General features: G+C 51.0%; 7 protein-coding genes across 7 annotated transcripts; 4 read left to right on the forward strand and 3 right to left on the reverse strand.

Annotated features, from left to right (window-relative positions):
- Window positions 1-162: 162 nt before the first annotated feature.
- V8C40DRAFT_281641 (P-loop containing nucleoside triphosphate hydrolase protein) lies at window positions 163-1,902 on the forward strand (the record flags this gene model as incomplete). Its single annotated transcript, XM_083221644.1, has 7 exons — window positions 163-351; window positions 408-745; window positions 813-840; window positions 915-980; window positions 1,053-1,118; window positions 1,196-1,372; window positions 1,435-1,902. 7 exons carry the CDS (start codon window positions 163-165, stop codon window positions 1,603-1,605), a joined length of 1,035 nt encoding a protein of 344 aa, XP_083069722.1. The 3' UTR covers window positions 1,606-1,902.
- Window positions 1,903-2,003: 101 nt separating this feature from the next.
- On the forward strand, window positions 2,004-3,680 carry V8C40DRAFT_74282 (N-acetylglucosaminyldiphosphodolichol N-acetylglucosaminyltransferase anchoring subunit ALG14). The gene is made up of 3 exons (XM_083223377.1): window positions 2,004-2,130; window positions 2,188-2,391; window positions 2,460-3,680. The coding sequence occupies exons 2-3, from the start codon at window positions 2,242-2,244 to the stop codon at window positions 3,198-3,200; spliced, it is 891 nt and encodes a 296-aa protein (XP_083069723.1). The 5' UTR covers window positions 2,004-2,130; window positions 2,188-2,241; the 3' UTR covers window positions 3,201-3,680.
- On the reverse strand, window positions 3,037-4,245 carry V8C40DRAFT_253066 (mitochondrial 37S ribosomal protein mS23). Its single transcript, XM_083217518.1, has 2 exons — window positions 3,707-4,245; window positions 3,037-3,637 (listed from the first exon to the last, which is right to left on the reverse strand). Exons 1-2 carry the CDS (start codon window positions 4,084-4,086, stop codon window positions 3,292-3,294), a joined length of 726 nt encoding a protein of 241 aa, XP_083069724.1. The 5' UTR covers window positions 4,087-4,245; the 3' UTR covers window positions 3,037-3,291.
- A 318-nt stretch (window positions 4,246-4,563) lies between these two features.
- On the forward strand, window positions 4,564-5,466 carry V8C40DRAFT_253068 (uncharacterized protein). Its single transcript, XM_083217519.1, has 2 exons — window positions 4,564-4,719; window positions 4,870-5,466. Exons 1-2 carry the CDS (start codon window positions 4,659-4,661, stop codon window positions 5,241-5,243), a joined length of 435 nt encoding a protein of 144 aa, XP_083069725.1. The 5' UTR covers window positions 4,564-4,658; the 3' UTR covers window positions 5,244-5,466.
- A 524-nt stretch (window positions 5,467-5,990) lies between these two features.
- V8C40DRAFT_253070 (tyrosine phosphatase family-domain-containing protein) lies at window positions 5,991-7,811 on the reverse strand. The gene is made up of 3 exons (XM_083217520.1): window positions 6,978-7,811; window positions 6,728-6,908; window positions 5,991-6,673 (listed from the first exon to the last, which is right to left on the reverse strand). Exons 1-3 carry the CDS (start codon window positions 7,249-7,251, stop codon window positions 6,172-6,174), a joined length of 957 nt encoding a protein of 318 aa, XP_083069726.1. The 5' UTR covers window positions 7,252-7,811; the 3' UTR covers window positions 5,991-6,171.
- A 5,346-nt stretch (window positions 7,812-13,157) lies between these two features.
- Window positions 13,158-15,062, forward strand: V8C40DRAFT_74349 (major facilitator superfamily domain-containing protein). The gene is made up of 2 exons (XM_083223378.1): window positions 13,158-13,648; window positions 13,720-15,062. Exons 1-2 carry the CDS (start codon window positions 13,446-13,448, stop codon window positions 14,960-14,962), a joined length of 1,446 nt encoding a protein of 481 aa, XP_083069727.1. The 5' UTR covers window positions 13,158-13,445; the 3' UTR covers window positions 14,963-15,062.
- A 1,557-nt stretch (window positions 15,063-16,619) lies between these two features.
- V8C40DRAFT_253075 (Zn(II)2Cys6 transcription factor domain-containing protein) lies at window positions 16,620-18,715 on the reverse strand. Its single transcript, XM_083217521.1, has 2 exons — window positions 17,888-18,715; window positions 16,620-17,801 (listed from the first exon to the last, which is right to left on the reverse strand). The coding sequence occupies exons 1-2, from the start codon at window positions 18,008-18,010 to the stop codon at window positions 17,226-17,228; spliced, it is 699 nt and encodes a 232-aa protein (XP_083069728.1). The 5' UTR covers window positions 18,011-18,715; the 3' UTR covers window positions 16,620-17,225.
- Window positions 18,716-19,682: the final 967 nt, after the last annotated feature.

Raw genomic sequence — 19,682 nt, forward strand, 5'->3', positions numbered from 1 at the left:
ACGCTGGTTTGTTTACTTTTCTTCCTAGTTGATCTCTTTCGGTATCTGCCCCGTTGTTTTTGACCAGCTGCCCACCCCCAGAGCGGTCCTCTTCTCCTGCAACTCAACTCAACTCAACTCAACCTCGCAACCTCGCAACCTCGCTCCATCAACCTGCTCATCATGGAAGCGAAAATGGAGAATCAGGAGCCAGAGGCAATCATGCAAGACGCTCCTCAGGATGTTCCTCAAGAAATGCCAGGAGAACTCGCTGAATCCATCGACAACTGGAGACATTCGGTCCCCAGCCGCATGGAGCGCGAGGATCCCTTCGTCAACGATGGCTTCGTGCCTCGACCCGAGACTCGCGTCGTAAGTACCCTCATCATCGCCACCACCAAATCCATCATTCTCATTGTCCGTTACAGACCTTTCGTGAGCCGGAGAAGCCTCCTGTTCGCCGCCCATCGACCCGCATCGCCATGATGCGAGCCGCCATCCCGCTCTTCCGCCGCTCCAACGGCCCCAATGCGCTCCAGCCATCCCTCATGGAACGCCCCGAGACGGCCCTGGGAGTTCGGGACGAAGACGAGGACGAAGCGGTAACTGAGGCGAAGAACCCCATCCGAGGCTTTTTTGCCCTGTTTGGTCGCAAGAGAAAGCACCGTAGTCCTTCGCCCACTCCCACGGTTGTCTTCGATGCGCCCTTGACCCTTCACTTTTTGTTTGTCGGTGCCCAGGGTGCTGGACAAACGTCTTTGCTTTTGTGAGACCTAATCAACTTCATTCCAGTTTCCTGTGAAGTGAGAAGATTCGTGCTGACGATGGGACAGCCGTGCTCGCTATGGTCATTTCCCCGACGTAAGATTGAAATGGCTGCTGCTACCAGTCAAGGTATACCCGTAAGACAAGTCGAGATACTAACCACAGTACAGTCGAGCGCCATCACTCGCACCTGTTACGAGACGTACACCAACCACCGCATGTACTACTCTCAGCCGGTCCGCGTCGAAATGTAGGACACCTCGGGCGCGCCAGACTTGAACACGGTTGAGCGACTGTCGTACGTGCAGTGGGATGGCATCTTCCTTTGCTTTGATATCAAGGACAAGAATTCTCTTCCCACTATTTTGCAGTGGGTAAGTCAAGTATCGCATAACATCCTTGTCTTTATCCAACAGAGCAGAGCAGACCAGCTAACAGCGGGTTGTCATAGTGGCAGAACGCTGTGCAGGGCGGTTTCCTTAGCCAGCAACAGAGCGAGGTTCTCCTTCACCTCATCGGCATGAAGAAGGATCAGCGTGCTGAGTGCCTTGATGAGGCCCACCGACTTCAACGTCCCTTTGATCCTACATATGCGCCTTTTCCCACCTGCTGCGTGATCCCCCATGATGTAGGTCTTCTTGCAGAGCTCCAAGATGGAACAATGCAATGTGCTAATAGGTCATCTCACAGGCCATGTGGTATGCTCGTAGTATCGGATGCCACCGCTACCTCGAGTGCTCTGCCAAGACCGGCGAAGGAGTGGACGTGATGATCGAAGAAGCCGGCGCCGAAGCGACCAGACGAGCCATCATAATTGCTCGCATGATGCGCATGGCGCCCAGCAAAAGACGCCTGGTTTAAATCGGGATCTTATGCAATCGAACTAGGCTTCTGAGTGAATCTTCGGATATTTGGGAGGACTTGATTTGATCTGCTTGAAGAAGGATCGGATAGCAGCCCTTGATTTGATGCCATGTTGGTGAGAGGCGCTTCTTTGCTTTGGCTGTTTAGCCTGCGCCTCACCGGGATTTTTTCATGGCCATGTTTGAAATCAGGGCTTGCTCATAGTTGAAACTGCCGAATAGGGCATGCTGAATTTAAATCACAATGTGTTGTTTCATTGACTGAGTCGTGATTCGTGATTGATGTTGTTGTTAGGTGATGCTGTGTTGGTGTCTGAATCACTGTAAAGAAAGAGGTACACCAGAGTGGGGCATTGGTACAATACACTCTGTACTTTGGATCTCACCTCACTTGAACCATCGCCAATTAACATCACAGCTCTCATTCTCACCACTCATATTGCTCAGGCGCCGCATGTTGCAATTACAAGACCCCGCGTATTGCTACTCGTTTAAAATGTCTCTTTTGTGATTTCCACTCGCTGTAAGCCGCTACCGCCCCTGAAAAACTCACTATTCAATGGTTTCTAACGAGGCTTAGATGAACGTGTCCATCAGAAATCAAGGGAGATAGACTCAGCCTGCAACAATAGCCATGGCTCGCTCGACAATCATCGCCTTCGGCCTCGCCAGCGCTGTAGCTCTCGGCTCAGCCATCTTCGCCATCACTTCTTCACCCCGCCTCCTAAAAGCCAGTCTCCTCACCATCGGCGCCTCTGGCATCGCCCTTCTCATCTTCGCCTCAGTAAGTCTCCCACCACCTCATATCCAAGTCAAACAAACACCCAATTTAACCAGCCGCCAACCCTCTAGACGAGACACATTCAACTCATCTCCCATCGCAGCCGCAGCAGAAACGCAAGACACCCCAACTCACAAAATGCTCTCGTCCAGCGCGCTCCCATAGACTACAACCTCTTCGTCCTCGGCTCCGGAGGCCACACAAAAGAGATGCTCATGATGATGGACGACGGCTTCTGCGACTTCGCCGACTTCCACCGCCGCTACCTCATCTCCAGCGGCGACTCCATGTCGGAGAACCACGTCCACGACTACGAGGAGAGCCTGGCCTCTCTCTGCGAATCTCGTGGGACGTCCCCCGGCACGTACGACAAGTTCATCGTTACCCGCGCCCGCCGAGTCCACCAGCCGCTCTGGTCGACCCCCTTTACCGCGCTGCTTAGCATTGTCGAGATATTCCCCGCGCTGCTCATCCCGCCAAAGGGCCTGGTCGGAATGAAGATGAAGCCGTGCTATCCCAGCCGCGTGTTTTCAAACGGACCTGCTACTGGCTTCTTTGTTGCGTTGGCGGTGCACCTACTCAAGATGGCTTACCTTGTCCCTGAGAGCTGCATGAAGGTTATCTACATTGAGTCTTGGGCACGGATATCAACTCTTAGCTTGACGGGCAAGCTCCTACTCTACACCGGCATAGCAGACGTCTTTGTCACACAGCACCAAGAAGTGGCGACTCGATATGACGTACAGAATGCAGGAGAAATTGTCTTTAATTCCCGCCGCTTGGATGACATAGAACCCAGCCCTGCCAAATAATAACATAATTTTACCTTCTTTTTATATATCCTTCTCCCCAATTGTCTTCGTACAAGTCATATAATACAAGCATGCCAGCCCCCCTCTACGCTTATGCTGCCGCCGTCACAGGCTGCGCCTCCGCCGTCTCCGCCGCCCCCTCTTCCTCCTCGAGTCCAAACGTCTCAATGTCCGAGCTTGCCCTGGCCTCCCGGTTCGCCGTCTCCTTGCCGGCCCAAATTTTCCAGTTCTCGTACTCCTGGTCCTCGAGCTGCATGCCGATATCCAGCCTCGTCTTGCCAAAGTACGCGCCGACGTAGCGCGCCTCCTCGATGGCTATCCTCTTCTCAACCTCCTCTTGCTGGCGCAGTCTGTAGAATTCTCGGCGGACCGTGTCGTATGCCTTGCGCTTGCTCATCTTTTCGTTTTCCATTAACCATAGCTGGCGTTGCACAACGCTGTAACCGAGAAATTTCGTCAGTGGGTATTCTTCTCCCCTCCATCGCGGGGCTTGGGATTTTTCTTACCTTTCACCTGATAGTGGGATACCCTTCTGTCTCAGCCCTTTACTCCAGTCACAATGCTGGTAATCTTTTCCATCCAACTCTAGCACAACCCTCGGCCTCGCCAACTCCCACGGGTGATCCTTGTAGAAGCTCGTCCGCAGCGCATCTTCCGGGTACGCAATGCTCTGCGGGCGGAACAGCTTCTTGGGCTTCGAGGCCTTTGGGTTGGGCATGCGGTGGCGCGGCGTGACGGTGCGCACGAGCGCCTCTGACGGGGGCACCGAGTTCATGACGGCGAACCACGGCGGCGTGGGCACGTTGTAGCCCGGCATGAGCTGGTGCTTGAGCTCTTCCCGGACGGCCTTGTAGACGCCCGCGGGGCGGATTTGCCTGCCGCCCATGATGGCGGGTTTTTGTGTGGAGGGGCTTTGATTCGAGTGATGATTTCTTTTAGGCGAGGTCGATTCGAAAATGCTTTAGAAGAGTTGTTTATGTGGTGAATTGAGCCGGAAATTGGGCTGCAGTTGCGGCGGTTCAACTTGGCCGTCCTTCTCGAGATCGAATTCGATGTTGGTGGATATTGGTCGTGCGATGAATATGGAAATTTTGGGGTCGTCGGCGAATCATTCGGCCGCCCCGCGTTTGTACTTGTAACGGGCATCAAAATGTCTACAACAGCTTGCTTCCATTCTACCTCCAACCATTGTGCAATAAATGAGTCCTCAATTGAGGTAATTATTCCTAAACTCCGAAATAATCAAGTCGATTATTAGAGGCAATCTGTAAAATCCCAATTCCAACTCTGCAAGCGTCAACCAGTGAATCCGCGCTGTAGAAAGCAATGCTTAGTCATCTTCGCTGAGATACATCACGTCACATTCAACCTCACCCATCGATACTGGCAATCTCACATGAAAAAAATAAAACCACATCTCAACACACATAAAACTCAACGCCAACACAAACCCCCATCATGGCGTCCGACAAAGAGATAATCGAAAAATCCATAACCGAGCGTCTCACCGAATGGGGCTGTAAGTCCTCTCTCACCCCATCCCATCCTCCATCTTACACCAAAAAAATCGTCTCCAGATCCTCATCTCACATATAACATCTTTAACAACTCTCACAAACACACACATATTCACAAAAACTCATCTTCGACCGCTAACTCTCACAAACAGCATCCTCCCTCCCCCCCTCCCTCCTCGCAACCCTCATCACCGCTCTCCACGCCCGCCCCCTCCAACCCCTCCCCCTCACCCTCTTCACCCCAACCCTCCTCTTCTCGAGCTACCTCAACCTCTCCGGCTACCCAACCGCCAGCGCAGGCCTCACCGCCGCCTGGTCCGGCCTCTACGCCCTGCTCGCCCTCCGACGGCGCCAGACCCTCCGCGCAAAATTCAGCATCCGGGGAGTCGTGCGCGGGACCGCCGTCGGGCTCGGTGCGGCGAATTGCGTGGCGGGCGGTTGGGTATATCTGCATGGCAGCAAGGATCGTGATAGGGACGAGAGGGAGAGCCGGAATCGGTGGGGGCAGTTTGACGACAAGAAGTGAAATGAACGAAAAAAAAAAATGGGCGAGGCTTGGGGTTAGAGGAGAAAGGAAGAAAAACTACGTGGCAGAAGCTGGATGGAGATGGGGAGGGTATTGTACGACTACTTAGGGAACGACTGGGACTTCATTTGGGTCGGAGTAATGAGATGTATACTATTACCTACTTGCACATGTTTAGCGTGGAATCAAAATTACGCAAAATTCACAATACCACACTTTAGCTGAATTGGCGATACAAATATGTTTAGTATTCAACCACAGGCCAATGGTGTTTCTCGCACAAATAGCCTCCAAGTAAGTGTGAGCCACTACCGTCTATACAAATATTGGATAAAGGGTTCAATATCCACTTCCCAAATCCACAACACCAAGGATGACAATGATGATATGATAGTAAAAAAGCGAGATGGGGCAAACCGGGTAGTTAATTAGCATGCAAAGCGCAACTATCGTGTGCTTTTACATCGCCACCTCTTCTAGCAAAAAAAAAAAGTCGACAAAGGAAACAAGAAGAAGAATACCATCATCAACACAAAAAACGCCGATTCGCAGATCGTCTCAGCTCTTGAAGTCTCTGCGAGCCCAATCCCCACCCATAAGATCCCAAGTACAAATCTGTACCGTGATGCCTTTCCCATGCAACACCCAACACTGGTAATAATAGAATGTTCCGTAAACCTTGTTCTATATCTGCGGTTATGATACCGCGTCTCTCTCTCTTTCTCTCTCTCTCTTTCTCTCTCTCTCTTTCTCTCTCTCTCTTTCTCTCTCTCTCTTTCTCTCTCTCTCTTTCTCTCTCTCTCTTTCTCTCTTCGTTCTTGTTTGCAATTCTTTCGGGTGTCGCTGTCATGAATAGAAAAAAAGCTGGAGTCGCAATAACGTAGTACACCTTTCAGCTAACCTTTCCTGACTCTTCCGAAAAGTCGTCCTAGCTGGACATATTGTTGCGTTGAACGGCCATGCGAGAACCAGACACCAGCCATATTGTCGTGACTACGGCAGTGAACAAAAGGGTCCTCATAAATGACCGCACCTGGAGTGGGCCGAAGCGCGGATTTTCGGCATGGACCGACCGAACCAATGTGATCTCGAGCGAGCTGGGCTGAAATGAGGTAATGTACTCAACATCACATTCCCGAACCTTGGGGGAGGCATAGGTGGTGTACTCGTCAACGACTCTGTCGAGGCCCCAGCCAGACAGCTTGCGAACAACGGCGACGACGCATCCGGTACGGTGCTTTCCATGGTTGCAATGGATCATGAGAGGATAGTTTTTTCGATCCAAAACAAGTTCGAGGATGGCGGCCATGGTGCTGGGCGGAATTGGTTCTTTCTTTGTCCCCTTCATGTTGAAGACGGCCTGCTGGATGCCATTGGCAGCGACAAAGGACTCAAGCTCGTGATCGGGGTCATCTTTCTTGACCAGGGTACTAAGATGGGGTTAGCTTCAAGAGTGAGCGACAAGGATAGATGTCAATACATACACTATCGTCTTCAGCTTCAAGCTCTTCAAGAAGGGGTAATCTTCCTTCTTGGGATAGCTGCTTCGGTAAACACCAGGAACAACCAAGCCAAAATTGACTGGTCTACCATCCATGGGCGCTGCCGGGAAGTCTGAGACGTTTGTTGCAGTAACTGATACTACTGATCCACTTGATGTAGAGCCTGGGAAATGGTCAGTCCTGTTCAGACGTCATACAAAAGAAGGACAAGGACAAGTGTGGAGCAACTCACGAGACATAGCACTAGCCCTAGGTAGCGTTGAAGACGGCAGCGTCTGCTGAACAGCAGCGCGACGCTGAGTGCGTGAGACGGCTTGTTCCTCGATCAGAGTCCGGTCATCCACGACACTTTGCGTCTTCATCTCGGACATGGAAAAGGAGAGGTTTTCGAGTATCAAGTCGTGATCTTGCGTCGGAAGCAGGGTGGGAAACAGTTGGGGAGAGGTGAGGGGAGTTTCGGAGGCAAAGGGGAGGACAGTATTGTCGGAGAGGATATTTAGTGCCATGCCGACCAGCTCGCGTCGTTTTAGAAGGTATATCGGTAGATTCTGTTGTCTGCGCAGCCGAGTTTGAGGTTTGATGGCTTGGTGTAGTTGGAGAACTCTATGCTTGAATCACGGCAACTTTGAATGTAGTGTTCAGATAGAGTTCTGTAAAGTTCGAGGCTGGAAGGATGACGGTATGGAGGATAGGTATTGAGGCAAGTCCGTTTGTTCAAGAGGAGAGTCGTGAATAGGAGCAAAGGCGAGATTCAAGTCTTGGGACCGTGATTAATGAGGGAGAAGAGTAGAGTTAAGAGTAGAGGGCAGATGGTATGAAGCAAGGATTTTTCGGGTCGACAATGGCTTCACAAGGCACTGCTAGCGGGCAAGGCCTAAAGGATCGTAGGATTCCTTCTGGAAGAATCAAGAGGGAGTTGAGAAGCCATCTTGACGAGAGTGGGAGCAGGTCAGTGTAAATGTAAGTACGAGGAGAGTTGCAGGCTTCGGTCAGGAAGAACAGGCAAGGTCGCGTGGGAGGATGGATGTGGGAGGGAGATCGCCAGGTTTGGAGGTCGACTGAGACGGGGCATGGGGGTTGGTTTACAGGGCATTGTGCACTGCTGGGTGCTGTAGGTACGTACCGGCACAGGCGAGCAGCCGTAGGTACCGGGCAGGGTCCAAGGCGCGACATGCGAGCGCGAGGGTAGCGGGTACAGTGCGGTGGCGTATTAGGGCGAGTATTTGGTACTGCAGCTAACGGGTGAATTCAAGTGGTGACGACATGTACTCGTTACGTAGAACATCGCATGCTCCGGCGGTACCATGTACCCAGCAGCCAGAACACCAGACCTCTCTCATACCCATTTTAAAACTGCCCCCCATGCACATCCCACAACCCTTGTCTGCAACAGCTTATGTACATGTGTACAAGTATGTACTAAGAGGTCAGGTCAGGTCTGGTTCGAGTGCATTAGAGCCCTTTTCCAGTTTTGGGGCCGGAATTGGTGGCATCGCGGTGGGTCGGCTGCTGGAGCGGGCCTGAGCTCTGCACTTTGAGGGTGGGGTGCAGTGCCAGTTACTGTACTCGTACCGGTGCCAGTATCAATCGTACAGTGAAGCTGTGCTGTGCTGTGCTGCGAGCTAGCGGGCAATTTTAGTGCATTAGGTTCACTGTTGGCCCAGACTCATCTCATCGGGCTGGTTGGTACTCTGGAGGTACTGCGCCAGTATTCACGGACGTTGTTAGTGCCGTTCCCGTCTCGGATCGCGGCTGCAGCGGACCTCTTTTTTTTTTTCTCGGGATTCGAACGAGAGCGAGAGAGGGAAAAACAAGACCTAGAGCCATTGAAGCTTGCTAATTGCGAGGTCAGGCTGGGTCTAATGCTCAGATAGCGGGCGGTTAGTGCTGTACCATGACTGAGGCACTTCCACGGCGGTCCACGACGAATTTGCTTCCATAGGCTTATGAAGCAGATTGATGGTTCGAATGTCTCCAGTGCTGGCTCCATGATGTTCCAATGTTACCTCCATAGAATTCAATGGACCTCAAGTACCGGTGGACCTAATTTACTCCAGTCTACTAGGTATGGGGGACGGAGACTTGATGAAAAGTCCAGAGTTGGATCATCCAACCACTTTTTGCACAGTACTCGTACACGCGTCTATACATAGGCATACATACTCCAATTTACTCGCCCTTCTTCTCCAGCTGCTTGTGCCCGCAGGCCCCCCTTCGTTAAGTCGTCGAATTAGAAAGCTTGTTCCTCTGTGGCGAGAGTCTGGACAAAGGATCCCAGCGCCATCCATTGCATTTCTGCTGGTGGCTGGGCGGCTAGCTGGAGCCTTGCTCAACACAGTTCTAGGACACCAATGGCTCTCAGCCCGCTGGAGGATGCAGCTTTTCTACCTACATGTACATATGCATGCAGGGAGACATGCAATATTGATGGTTTAAATATGGACTGATGGTGATACTGAAGACAATTTGACCAAGGATCGCCGCTGCAAGTCCGATTGGGGCCGCCAAAAGTGTCCCTGTATGTGCTCACGCGACTCAATTCCAGATGGGTGTCTTTACATGTGGTGAAATGGCTCTACCAACGGCTCAATTCTTTGGCCTCGTTGCCAACGCACAACTGCATGCGCTGACATTTCATCTCTTTTCTTCCCTCACTTCATCTCCCCTTTCAAGCTAGCTAGCTAGAGGAGGCGCCTGTGTGTCTCAAGGAGCTGTCAGGCCAAAGACGCCACCGAGGCAAACACTAAGCATCCGCGGCACAGGGATGCAGGCCACCGTCGCCCACGCAATTGGACCCTGAGATGGAGATGGCTCTGGTCATGTCATTCGGAGACCCGAGATTTGCTGCGTCTTCTCTCATTCGCTGTAAACCGGCTCTAGCACGCAGCACAGCTGTCCATGTGAAAGATTGCTTGACCCAAATTGCAGGGATCCGTGTTCCTATTTTCACCAATGTCTGGATGCGGAAATGACACACGCGGGATGCATTGTCCAGGCCAACTCGACAAATGTCCAAGTTATTCACCATTGCTACGTAGCTTAGGAAGCGTTCGCGCTTTATTAAGGTGAAGCCAAGGGGGAAGCTAAGACGTCAACGACTGTGGGAGTGAGGAGAAGCTCTCCCATGTCTCTTCTCCTCACAAGCCACCCCGCGCTGACCATCGGCCGCCGAAGGAAAAAGGATGACGAGTAAAAAATAAAATAGCACGCTGCACGATGATATCAAGTTTTGATCCCTTAGTGATTTCCGTGACTGGTTGGTGTACGGGTGGCTGCAGCGATTTGCTGTTTGATGCAATCTTGGGATCGAGAACCTCTCGGATCACTTGGAACGACTCAGCCGTACCTAGTGGTGCCTACGATCCTACTCGTACATGCACCCAACCAAGGTTGCCAAGGAGGCTCAGGTTCTATCGGGCTTCGTTCCATCGCAATAAGTTCCCCGGAATGCCCTGATGGGGGTTGGCTGCTGAGATGCGATGTGAGTGGGAGCAAATGCCCGATCCTACGGTACGGAACACAGAAGACGCGGAATCTCCTCCATCCACGGCCACCCATCCGTCCCGAGCCTTGCGTGCCAGACCTGGTGATCAGGTGTAAAGGAGGTTGAATTCGGATTTCGGGCTAGGACCCAAGACTCCATGCAGGAATACCCCGAAATCAGCGAGACATTGATGCCTTCTACGACATATCTCTACCTTGGGTGCTTTGTCTTTACCTTGCAGTCCCAAGCAGCTGGGCAACCTCATGTCAATACTCGAGGCCGTCATACGAGTACGGTCAACACGATATGCCCCATCCATGAATAGTACAGATGCTTACGATACCGAGAACATCCATAACTCGTAGGCATAACTTCGTGCAACCTTCCCGTCTAGTCATGCCCGTCACCGACGACGCAAGTAATCTGACAAGACCCGGTCAAGCACGCACATCATCATGCCCATCACCTGGTACTCCGTACGTGTCCCTACCTTACCCCAAACGACCTCTCCTCAGCCGCAGCGCCAGGATCTCTCATTATTACATGTGACATGCAACCCCCCAATATCCCCAAAGACAGAGTTACGCGTGTGTGTACGGAGTATGTACTCGCCCAGCCATTCCGGCTGCTACGATACAAACCACCGTCACCTGACGGCATGGATGTAGTAGGAGCACCCCATAGAATAGGGGGTTCGTTTCGCGAGATCTAGACAATTACACTCTATTGATCGCAAAAGGAGACGAGACGGCCCGGATGGCAAGCGGATCTCGTCTCGTCTGTCGACCTGTCCGGCCACAAGCCGTAATTACTGGAACGGCCGGATATGGGTTTGACGACTTTGAGGGCCTTTTAGACGCGGAAGGGCCGCAGTAGTACGCGAGCTATGAGCGACCTGCACATGTGCCTTAATATAAAATTACGGACATAAATACCTAAATAAATAAAATAAATAAATAGATAAAATCACAAGAATAAATGGAATCCTTCTAGGCGTGATTCAGTCTTGGCTCTCCAACTCCATCCCACATAATGCAAATCAGGTACTCCGTATTTTAGGCGCAAAAAAGGCAAAAGCGCGCACAAGAATTAATCCCCTGTATCTGCTTGTACCTCCCAAGTACTGCAGCCCAGCTCCGGCAGTTGGCCCATTACCAATCCACTTGGGTCTTATTAATTGCTTCCAACATCAGGGACCACGGAGTTCGGAGCTCTTTTCTGCAAGTTAAACCAGCCCGCTCCGTTTGCTTGATACAAATGGCGTTTGTACGGGGTTGTTGCGCCGAAAGGTAAATTAGAAATTGGGAAATTGCTCTGCGTTTTGTCCCACGCGACACAGTGCCGCATGTGTCTCTGCTTCTGTCTCTGTCTCTGTCTCTACCACCTCAAGACATTCCGTTAATGATGAAGTGTACAGAACATTGTAGAATATTACTGATACTGTACTCCGTACAGAGCTTGCTTTGTTGAAAACTCTCCGTCTCGCCCGCAGAGCAATTTCCCCATTCGGGCCAAGTCCTTTTCTCCCTTCTCTCCAGCTTAAATCCGTAGAACAAAGAACCTGAAAACCTGCAACGAGCCCAGCCATTATTTCGCGCTTTCTGGCCTGAAGTGGCAAAACCAAACCCGCCCCAAAAGCCCAAAGCTAGAAGTTTCCCCGTTATTACGATTTGCTTCAGGTTGCTTTGTTTTTGCTCTACTCGCCCAAAGTGTAGGTTCGTATGAAACACACAACAAAAATAAATTACACGCGACAAGCTACCGGTTTTCGTCACCGAGCCTTACGCTCAGGCCGCGAGCTAGCCATGCAAGCCTAGATTGCTTCAGCTAGCGACGACAACGCTGCAGAAATAATAATTGGAATACGACGCTGTTGCTTCTTTTTTCGATGAATTCGTAAACCGAGGCTCAGGTGGGATTAGAAAATTCCAATTGTCAGCCCAATCGTCGAAAGACGCGAAGAAGCCGAAGCGGCACCGACGCAAGCTACTCTAGCACATGTACGAGTAGTAACACACCCTCTTACTAGCTGAAGCAATATTTCCGGTACAAGCGAGTAAGCCCGCCTTTGATCGAGGCGGAAATACAAGATCGCCAAAAAGCCAATTGCTCCGCGGCTTGGGAGCCTACGTCGTATGTGGCTTGTTTTTCTTGTTTTGCTCCAAGGGGATCGTCAGTTGATTGATGCCAGCCACAGTGCTGCAAGATGCAAGGTGCACGTACGCAAGCGGCAACTCTTTTTTCTTTTTTTAATTACTATACTCTCGTCTCTTGTCTCTTGTCTCATGCTTATGGCGTATATACAGTATTGGCCTACATACCTTGATACCCTATTCGACCTAGTTGGGCGCCCAATGTCCCCGTCTTGTTGGAAATCGTCCCAAAATCTCGACTGATCACGGGACGAGGTTTGGCCACTGTTACCTGACGCCTGAAGACTGAACCACCCCTGCTGGGCTGTTGAGGGATGCTGCAGATTCTCGTGCATGAGGCAAAGCAAAGGCCTTCCTGAAGCGCCCGTAGCGTCTCGGATCTAATGCGTGAGCTTTGGCAGCCAGGGTTCTACGTACGAAATACATACTGGTAATGGTTACATACTCGTGCATGTTCGTCGGTAGCCAAAAGGTGAAGGCAGTCATGCAGTATATACCAGTCACCTGTATTCTCTTGACTCCCTGTGAAGCATCTCGTCCATCTCATCTCATAGGTGGATGATGGCTGATGTAATCCATCTCATTGCTCCCCTTCCAAGCCTCTCCCATGTGGCGTCACATGCATCGAATCCTATCCCTACGACATATTAATGGTCAAAACACCAAACGCCAAGGTATCCAACGTAATTCTGGGCATCTTCTTACTACATCCAATTCTCACCTTCCAACTTCCTCTCAAGATGCTCACAACTCCAGCATCTCGTCCTCGTCCTCACCATCGGCTCTCTCGTCTAAAAAGCCCCCCGCAATGCGCTAGCTAGCAACAGCATTCATTATCCGTCTTCATCTCCCGACTTATTCCCTGCAAAGATCATGCTTTTCCTTACCAATTACCCGTGCGGAGTTACGACGTGACGAGCCGGCATCCGGACGCGGCTCCCCGTCTCTTATCAATCGCGCGTGCATATATCCAGCTACTAGCCTTTGGTCTTTGCTCGTCTCGATACCGAGCAGGACTCGACTCTCATGTTACGGCGTTCGAACTTACGAGAGAACCCCGGTCATGTCTCAGATCCAGATCCAAGAGCAGAACTCCATGGAGCCGCAGCCTGTCGGTGCGGCCGATGCGGGCGTTCTTGAACAGTCAGCACCACTTGAGCAGCAGGCCCAGAACAATGGTCAGGACGACAGCAATGCGCCTCCGGACGGCGGATTACAGGCGTGGTTACAAGTCGTGGCCTCATTCGCTCTCTATTTCAATCACCTGTATGGCAAAATTCACTCGTCAAAGAATGGTTGTCAACATGTCGACATGTGCTAATCTGTATGCTATTCAGGGGCTTACTCAACAGTTTTGGTGTCTTCCAAAACTACTACGAAACAGACCTCCTCAAGGACTCTACGCCCTCGGCCATCTCCTGGATTGGGTCCATCCAAGTGTTTTGCTTAATGTCCGTTGGAGCTGTCATTGGCCCGCTCTACGATGCAGGGTACTGTCGCGCGCTGCTCGCCGCTGGAACGCTTCTCGTCACCCTGGGCTTCATGATGACCAGCATCAGCACGCGCTATTGGCAAATCTTTCTGGCCCAGGGAGTCTGCCTCGGCTTGGGAACATGTTGTCTCTCCATCCCTTCCATTGCCATTGTGCCCATGTACTTCAAGAGACGCAGAGCTAGAGCCATGGGCCTCGCCACCGTGGGCAGTGGTCTTGGCGCAACGCTGTATCCCCTCATGTTCCAGAACCTCGTGCCGCAGATAGGCTTCGGCTGGACCATGAGAGTCATGGGGCTCATGGCGTTTGCAATGTGCTCCTTTGCGCTCATCATCATCCGGCCCCGCACGGCGGCCAAGAAGCCCGGGTGGCAGCAGAACGGCTTCTCCATCCGCTGGTTCTGGGACTCTTCGGCCCTCAAGGAGAAGACATACCTCCTCTACTGCATTGCCATCTTCTTTAACAATCTTTCATTCTTTAACCCGCCTTATTACCTGCAGAGCTATGCCGTCTTGCATGGCATGCAGGGCCACGTGCTGGCCGCATATCTGTTGCCTATTCTCAACGCCTCTTCCATCCCTGGCAGAATCATACCCGGGTTCGTTGCAGACAAGGTTGGTTCTTTGGACACGTACGTCGTCGTATGCGCCTTGAGTAGTGCAAGCGTCTTTTACTGGATCAGCGTGACAAATGCAGCTGGTAACATTGCCTTTGCCGTTCTATATGGTTTTTGGTCCGGTAGTGTAGTAGCTCTGGGATCCGTGGTTTTGACCTCCATTACTCCAGATATGAGTCGTCTGGGGACTAGACTGGGCATGGTGTCCATCCTCAAGGGTATTGGATCACTCATTGGCCCGCCTATATCGGGTGCCATTCTCAACAGTACTGGCAAGTATATTGGCATTCAGCTTCTTGCTGCCTGCGGCATCATGCTCACTTCGCTTCTTTCCCTTGTTTTGCGACTGGTTATTGCGAGGGCGTTGTTCAAGACGATTAGAGACGATGACAAGGCGTACTTGGACGCAAGCCGTCCGAAATTAAAGGCGCCTGCTTCGGCCCAGGTCACTGAAGACAAACGTGCATCCTAGGGCGTTGCATTCAGACTTGCAACTAGATGGCCAGTATGCCGTCGTTAGAGTGATGTGAAAACCACCAAGATTCGGCATCGGATATCGATTAGTTTTTTGTGATTTGATGGTTGCGCATGGCGTTTACATGATGATGAGCTAACGACTAAAACTGCAACTGGACTAAATTGCGAGCGTCTTGTAAGTTGATTTATACAAGCTACGAATAGAGCTTCTCCTCAAGGGATGAAGAATAGATTAGATTATACACCATTCTCGGTACAACCGAGGCCATTGCAAATCTCAGCAATTTCGTCTCCTCACTCAACAAGACGCATGTAATAAACACCCAGCTGGTCTCTACATCGTTCGTGGAGCACTGCATATTCAACAAATTGCAGTTCAAGTCACAAGACCATCAAGTACAAAAAGTGCAGCCTATAAAAAAAATTTGGCAACGTAGACAGAATCCTTCGGCTGCCTAAGAAGCCTCGCATCGTGACAAAGCATCACATCGGAACATCCGAGCGCCACCGGAAAAGAGCTCACAAGAGCGCACGTACGTACCTTACGCAGGCAACGTTCATATCAGCCTGTTCACATGGTCTGATACGCTTCCCTCGTGACTCCTCGTTTGCTTTGCTTTGATTCCCAGGTTCTCTTCTTTGTTTTGTTGTTGGTTTGGAGAGTACCCGGGAGACGCGGCAGAAGGATTGGCATAAGCGGCTTTTTGTGTCTTGTGGAACTAGAAACGCAACGCAACGTTGATGTAAGCTGAAAGCAAGATGAGAGATAAAAAACAAAAAGACTCTATGCAATTGCCATAATAACCGTCCTAATACACGCAGTTTCAAGAACTCTTCCTGCTCCCAATTTCCCATCTCTTCCAGTAAAAGAACGCCTACAGACAAAGTAAATAAGGATGCAATCTCCCACCCATCTCAATATAAACCGCTTTCTTGGAAACACACGCCCCCCCATCTTCAAAACCCATGCAAGGCACCCAACACGGCAAAAAAACCACTTAGATCCTTACTTAATAAGCACCCACTACTACAAACCATGCAACCCATACCAAGAAACATAAACACCAATCATCGTTCAGCCAACGATTCCAGCCTGCACGATGGCATCTGGTGCCTGCCTGCTACTGTACTCCAGCACTAACTTCCTCCTTGCTCTACTACCACCCACCCACCTTACTACAGCTAAGGTACCCTTTTACTTTTACCGTAGGTAGGATCGAAAGAATAAAAGGGGGTGCGGTCATGACCGATGGGCAGTACACCTGCGGCACACACATCCATACTTCGCCAGGGCCTATCGCAGGGCTGAATCCACGAGTTGACGTAGTCATCACGTACCATACTACATGTTTCGTTTCATTTTCATTCCCGCCTCCAGAGTTTTTTCCGGGTTTTTATTTTTAATTTTTCTTCATTTGTACTTTGTAAGGGGTGGGGAGCAAGGGTACCTGAGCCGGTTTGTTGGTCAGGAACGTCACGAGAGTGTGTCGACTCACACGTATTGCAGATGCGATTGCGAGGATGAGTCAACTCGGGGTCTCGTGGGTAGTTGCCTGCCTTATACATGGTTTCAATGAGCAAAGGATGTTATTCCATCAGAATACTTTCAGAAAGGAGAAAAGAGAAACTACGAGACTGGCAGAAAATGCCATCTGACCAAAAAGGATGTATGCATCGACGTTGAATCCAAGTGTAACATCGAATCTAACTAAGCTTACAAAAGCAAGTGGTCTATAAAAGTATGTAGCCAATCCAAATCGTCCAATCATGAGCCCATTACCGGCATAGCCTCCATCTAAAAAGAAAATGACAAAAAAGTACACGGCCCAACCCAGCATCTATTTTCCCAAGGCTGAACGCTGCAGACGGAATACGTCATGCAGGGGGCACAGGGGGAAATGATGTGGTGAGCCAGAGAACAGTAGACAAAACGCAGAATGAAATGATGAAAAGGAAAAAATAAAAAAGAGCAAAGGAAATAGGGTTCTTAAATATACAAGTTGATGCTGTACAGGGGTATTCTAGGCATGAAATCAGACGCGCTGCAATCCTCACCAAGGTGTTCACTTACATGGCCGCTCGGGGCCAGATCTAATGTGACAAATAAGACAAAGGGAAAAAGTAGGGAAAAGGGAAAAGGGAAAAGGAAAAAGGAAAAAGGAAAGAGAGATGCAGAAAGATGCAACTCGCAAAACGCAACGCAAAATGCATAAAACATGTAAAAACACAAAACTCAAAGGGAAACCAGGAGCAAGCCGCTATTGCTGCTGGTGGCCACCCCAGTATCGGGGGTCGTTTTGGTCGTGGTACTGTCCGTACTCGTCATAGTTTTCGTAGTACTCTCCGCCCTCGTAGTTTTGGCCACTGGAGCTGGAGCCGCCCATGTACTCGCCGTATTGTCCGTGAGAGGGCATCTGCTGCCAGCTGCCTCCGCCATGCTGCTGTTGGCCGTAATAAGCGCCGCTCCCGTAGGTACCATCTGAACCCATGGCGTCGCCGCTACCCTCTAGAGAGAGAGTGCGCAAGTCGAATCCATCATCAGGACCGAGCGTGTCAGGATCTAATAGGTCCAACGCATCACCATAGTCGCCAGATCGAGACTTGGATTTGCTGCTGCCAGCCCCAGAATATTGGGGATGTTTGCTGCTCCGATGCCTTGACTTGCCAGAGTGGCTGCCAGGGCTGCTGTCGCCGCCGGCTAACTCACGGCTGTCAGTGGAATTCCTGCCGCTGGATTTTCTACCGCCTCTGCGAGAAGGAGATCGGGTGTATTCGCAGACGAGCTGGCTGGCGATGCAGCGTTCACATCCATTCTTGTCGCCGCTGCACTTGAGCTGGTAGAAGGGAATGGGAGGTTAGCGTTGGATAAACAACAAGGAAAGGACTTATTTGGCAGTGGCATTATGCTGCATCTTGTTACCTTTTTAGCGTGGCAGTTATTGCAAGCTTGATGCTGACTTGATCGAGCAGAAATGGGGTCTGACGCCCGCCTGAGCTCTTGGACGCTCTTGGTCTCGGGGTCGTACTTGAAGGTATTGAACATGGTTAAGGGCTGTGCTAGGCTTTCTCTGTGCTCGTGTGGTAGTGATGAAACGGCAAGGCTGAATATGAGACGAGAGAAGAACTAGGTTGCTTCAATTATCCTATCCAGTGGCTATAGGTCTAAACAAGAGAACGAGTGTCGTTGTTGAGACAGTTGTAAACCAACAGTGCTTCCCATTGACAGAACCAGAAGAGGGAGGAACGAGAGAAGAACGAGAGATGCCACGATGCAATGCAAGACCTGATCAAGAGCTCTTTATGGTATGCGTATAACGCTGTGATGTGATGTGCAATGATTCAATGTAGTGACTGAACGGATAGTGAACTCAACCTTTTAATTCAGGCCAAACAAGGCCTCTTATATCTCGATTGGGATGCCGGAGGATTTGACAGCAGCCAGCCAGGCAGCCGCGCGCTTTCTCCACTGTATAGTCGATGTGGTTATCCATCCCCCTGGCCCCTCCGGCCGATTCCTCCACCAAGGGAAAAAAGAGGCCATGGCTGTGACTGTCTGTCTTGTCTGGGTTGTGCCAGATTCGGGAGCGCCATGCTGCTTGGGGCTGGGGGGGATGGAGGGAGTGGCAGTAGGGCCGAGCAGATCAAAGGGGCGTGGGAGCATCGGCAGCCTGATTTGCGTGTGCGAACGGGCAGCGCCTAGGCGTATCATGCGGATGATGGAAGAAATCGAAGGTTGAGATGGTTCATGGCCCGAAGTATGAAGGAAAAGAATCCGGGTGCCGTGATAGGCCGGCCCTGCTGACAAAGTCGCACTCCGGGCTGCGGTTGCGGCAGGCGGTGGAGCCACAGCTAATGAGGGGTGGAGCGCTCTTGGCGCTAGAACTAGGCTCCCGTGGGTGGGGCTGCCCGAAAGAGAGTGGCAGTATTACAGGGGGGTTAAAGTGGTTACAGCGCTGTTTGAAGCTCTGCATACTGATGACAGCAGTGATGCGAAGAACGCTGGGATAATGGATAATGCCTCACAGCGCATGGTGTCTTGAGCGATTAAAAAAGAATGAGGCGGAATAAACAATGTGAGTAGACGAGTCTAGAAGTTTGGAAAACAAGAAAAGAGAACAAAAAAAGAAGAGACAAGGTTGGGCAAAACAAGGCGGAACAAGAGTCATACCTCAAGGGTGTGCGTGTAAAGCAAGCGAATGACCATGAACACCAAAAAAAAAAAAGAGCCAATTCATCCCAGCAACTCGCAATACGCACCGCATACACCGAGCACCATGTCTTACAGCAAAGTGCCAAGTGCCCAAAAGCCAATGACTGACTGACTGAGTCGTGCAAGAAGAAAAGGGTGCACATACAAGAGGCAGGATCTGAGTCTAAAGGCGTGGCTTGCGTGCCACAACAAAAGTCCGCAAGGCCAAGGATCCAAGCAGCCTGGTGCCATTCAAACTTCAACGAGGCCGTTGAGAAATGATGGACACGGTGGCTGTGCCGTCAGCGGTTTTTTGGCGTCACGGGCCCTGCAGCTCTCTCGACGTGTCCCTTTTTTACCCTGCGAGATGAAAGATTAAGTTGCGATGGGAACATGAAGCGAGGCATTCGAGCATGGCTTGGCTGGGGGCCGTGGCGCATCGTACATCGTATTGCGGGTGTTGTCTGAGACACTAAAGACAGTTGTCACGATGCCGATAAGAAACGAAACAAATTGAGGCACTAAT

This window comes from Trichoderma camerunense, assembly GCF_050948025.1.
Source record: "Trichoderma camerunense strain CBS 138272 chromosome Unknown V8C40scaffold_17, whole genome shotgun sequence".
Taxonomy (NCBI): Eukaryota; Fungi; Ascomycota; class Sordariomycetes; order Hypocreales; family Hypocreaceae; genus Trichoderma; species Trichoderma camerunense.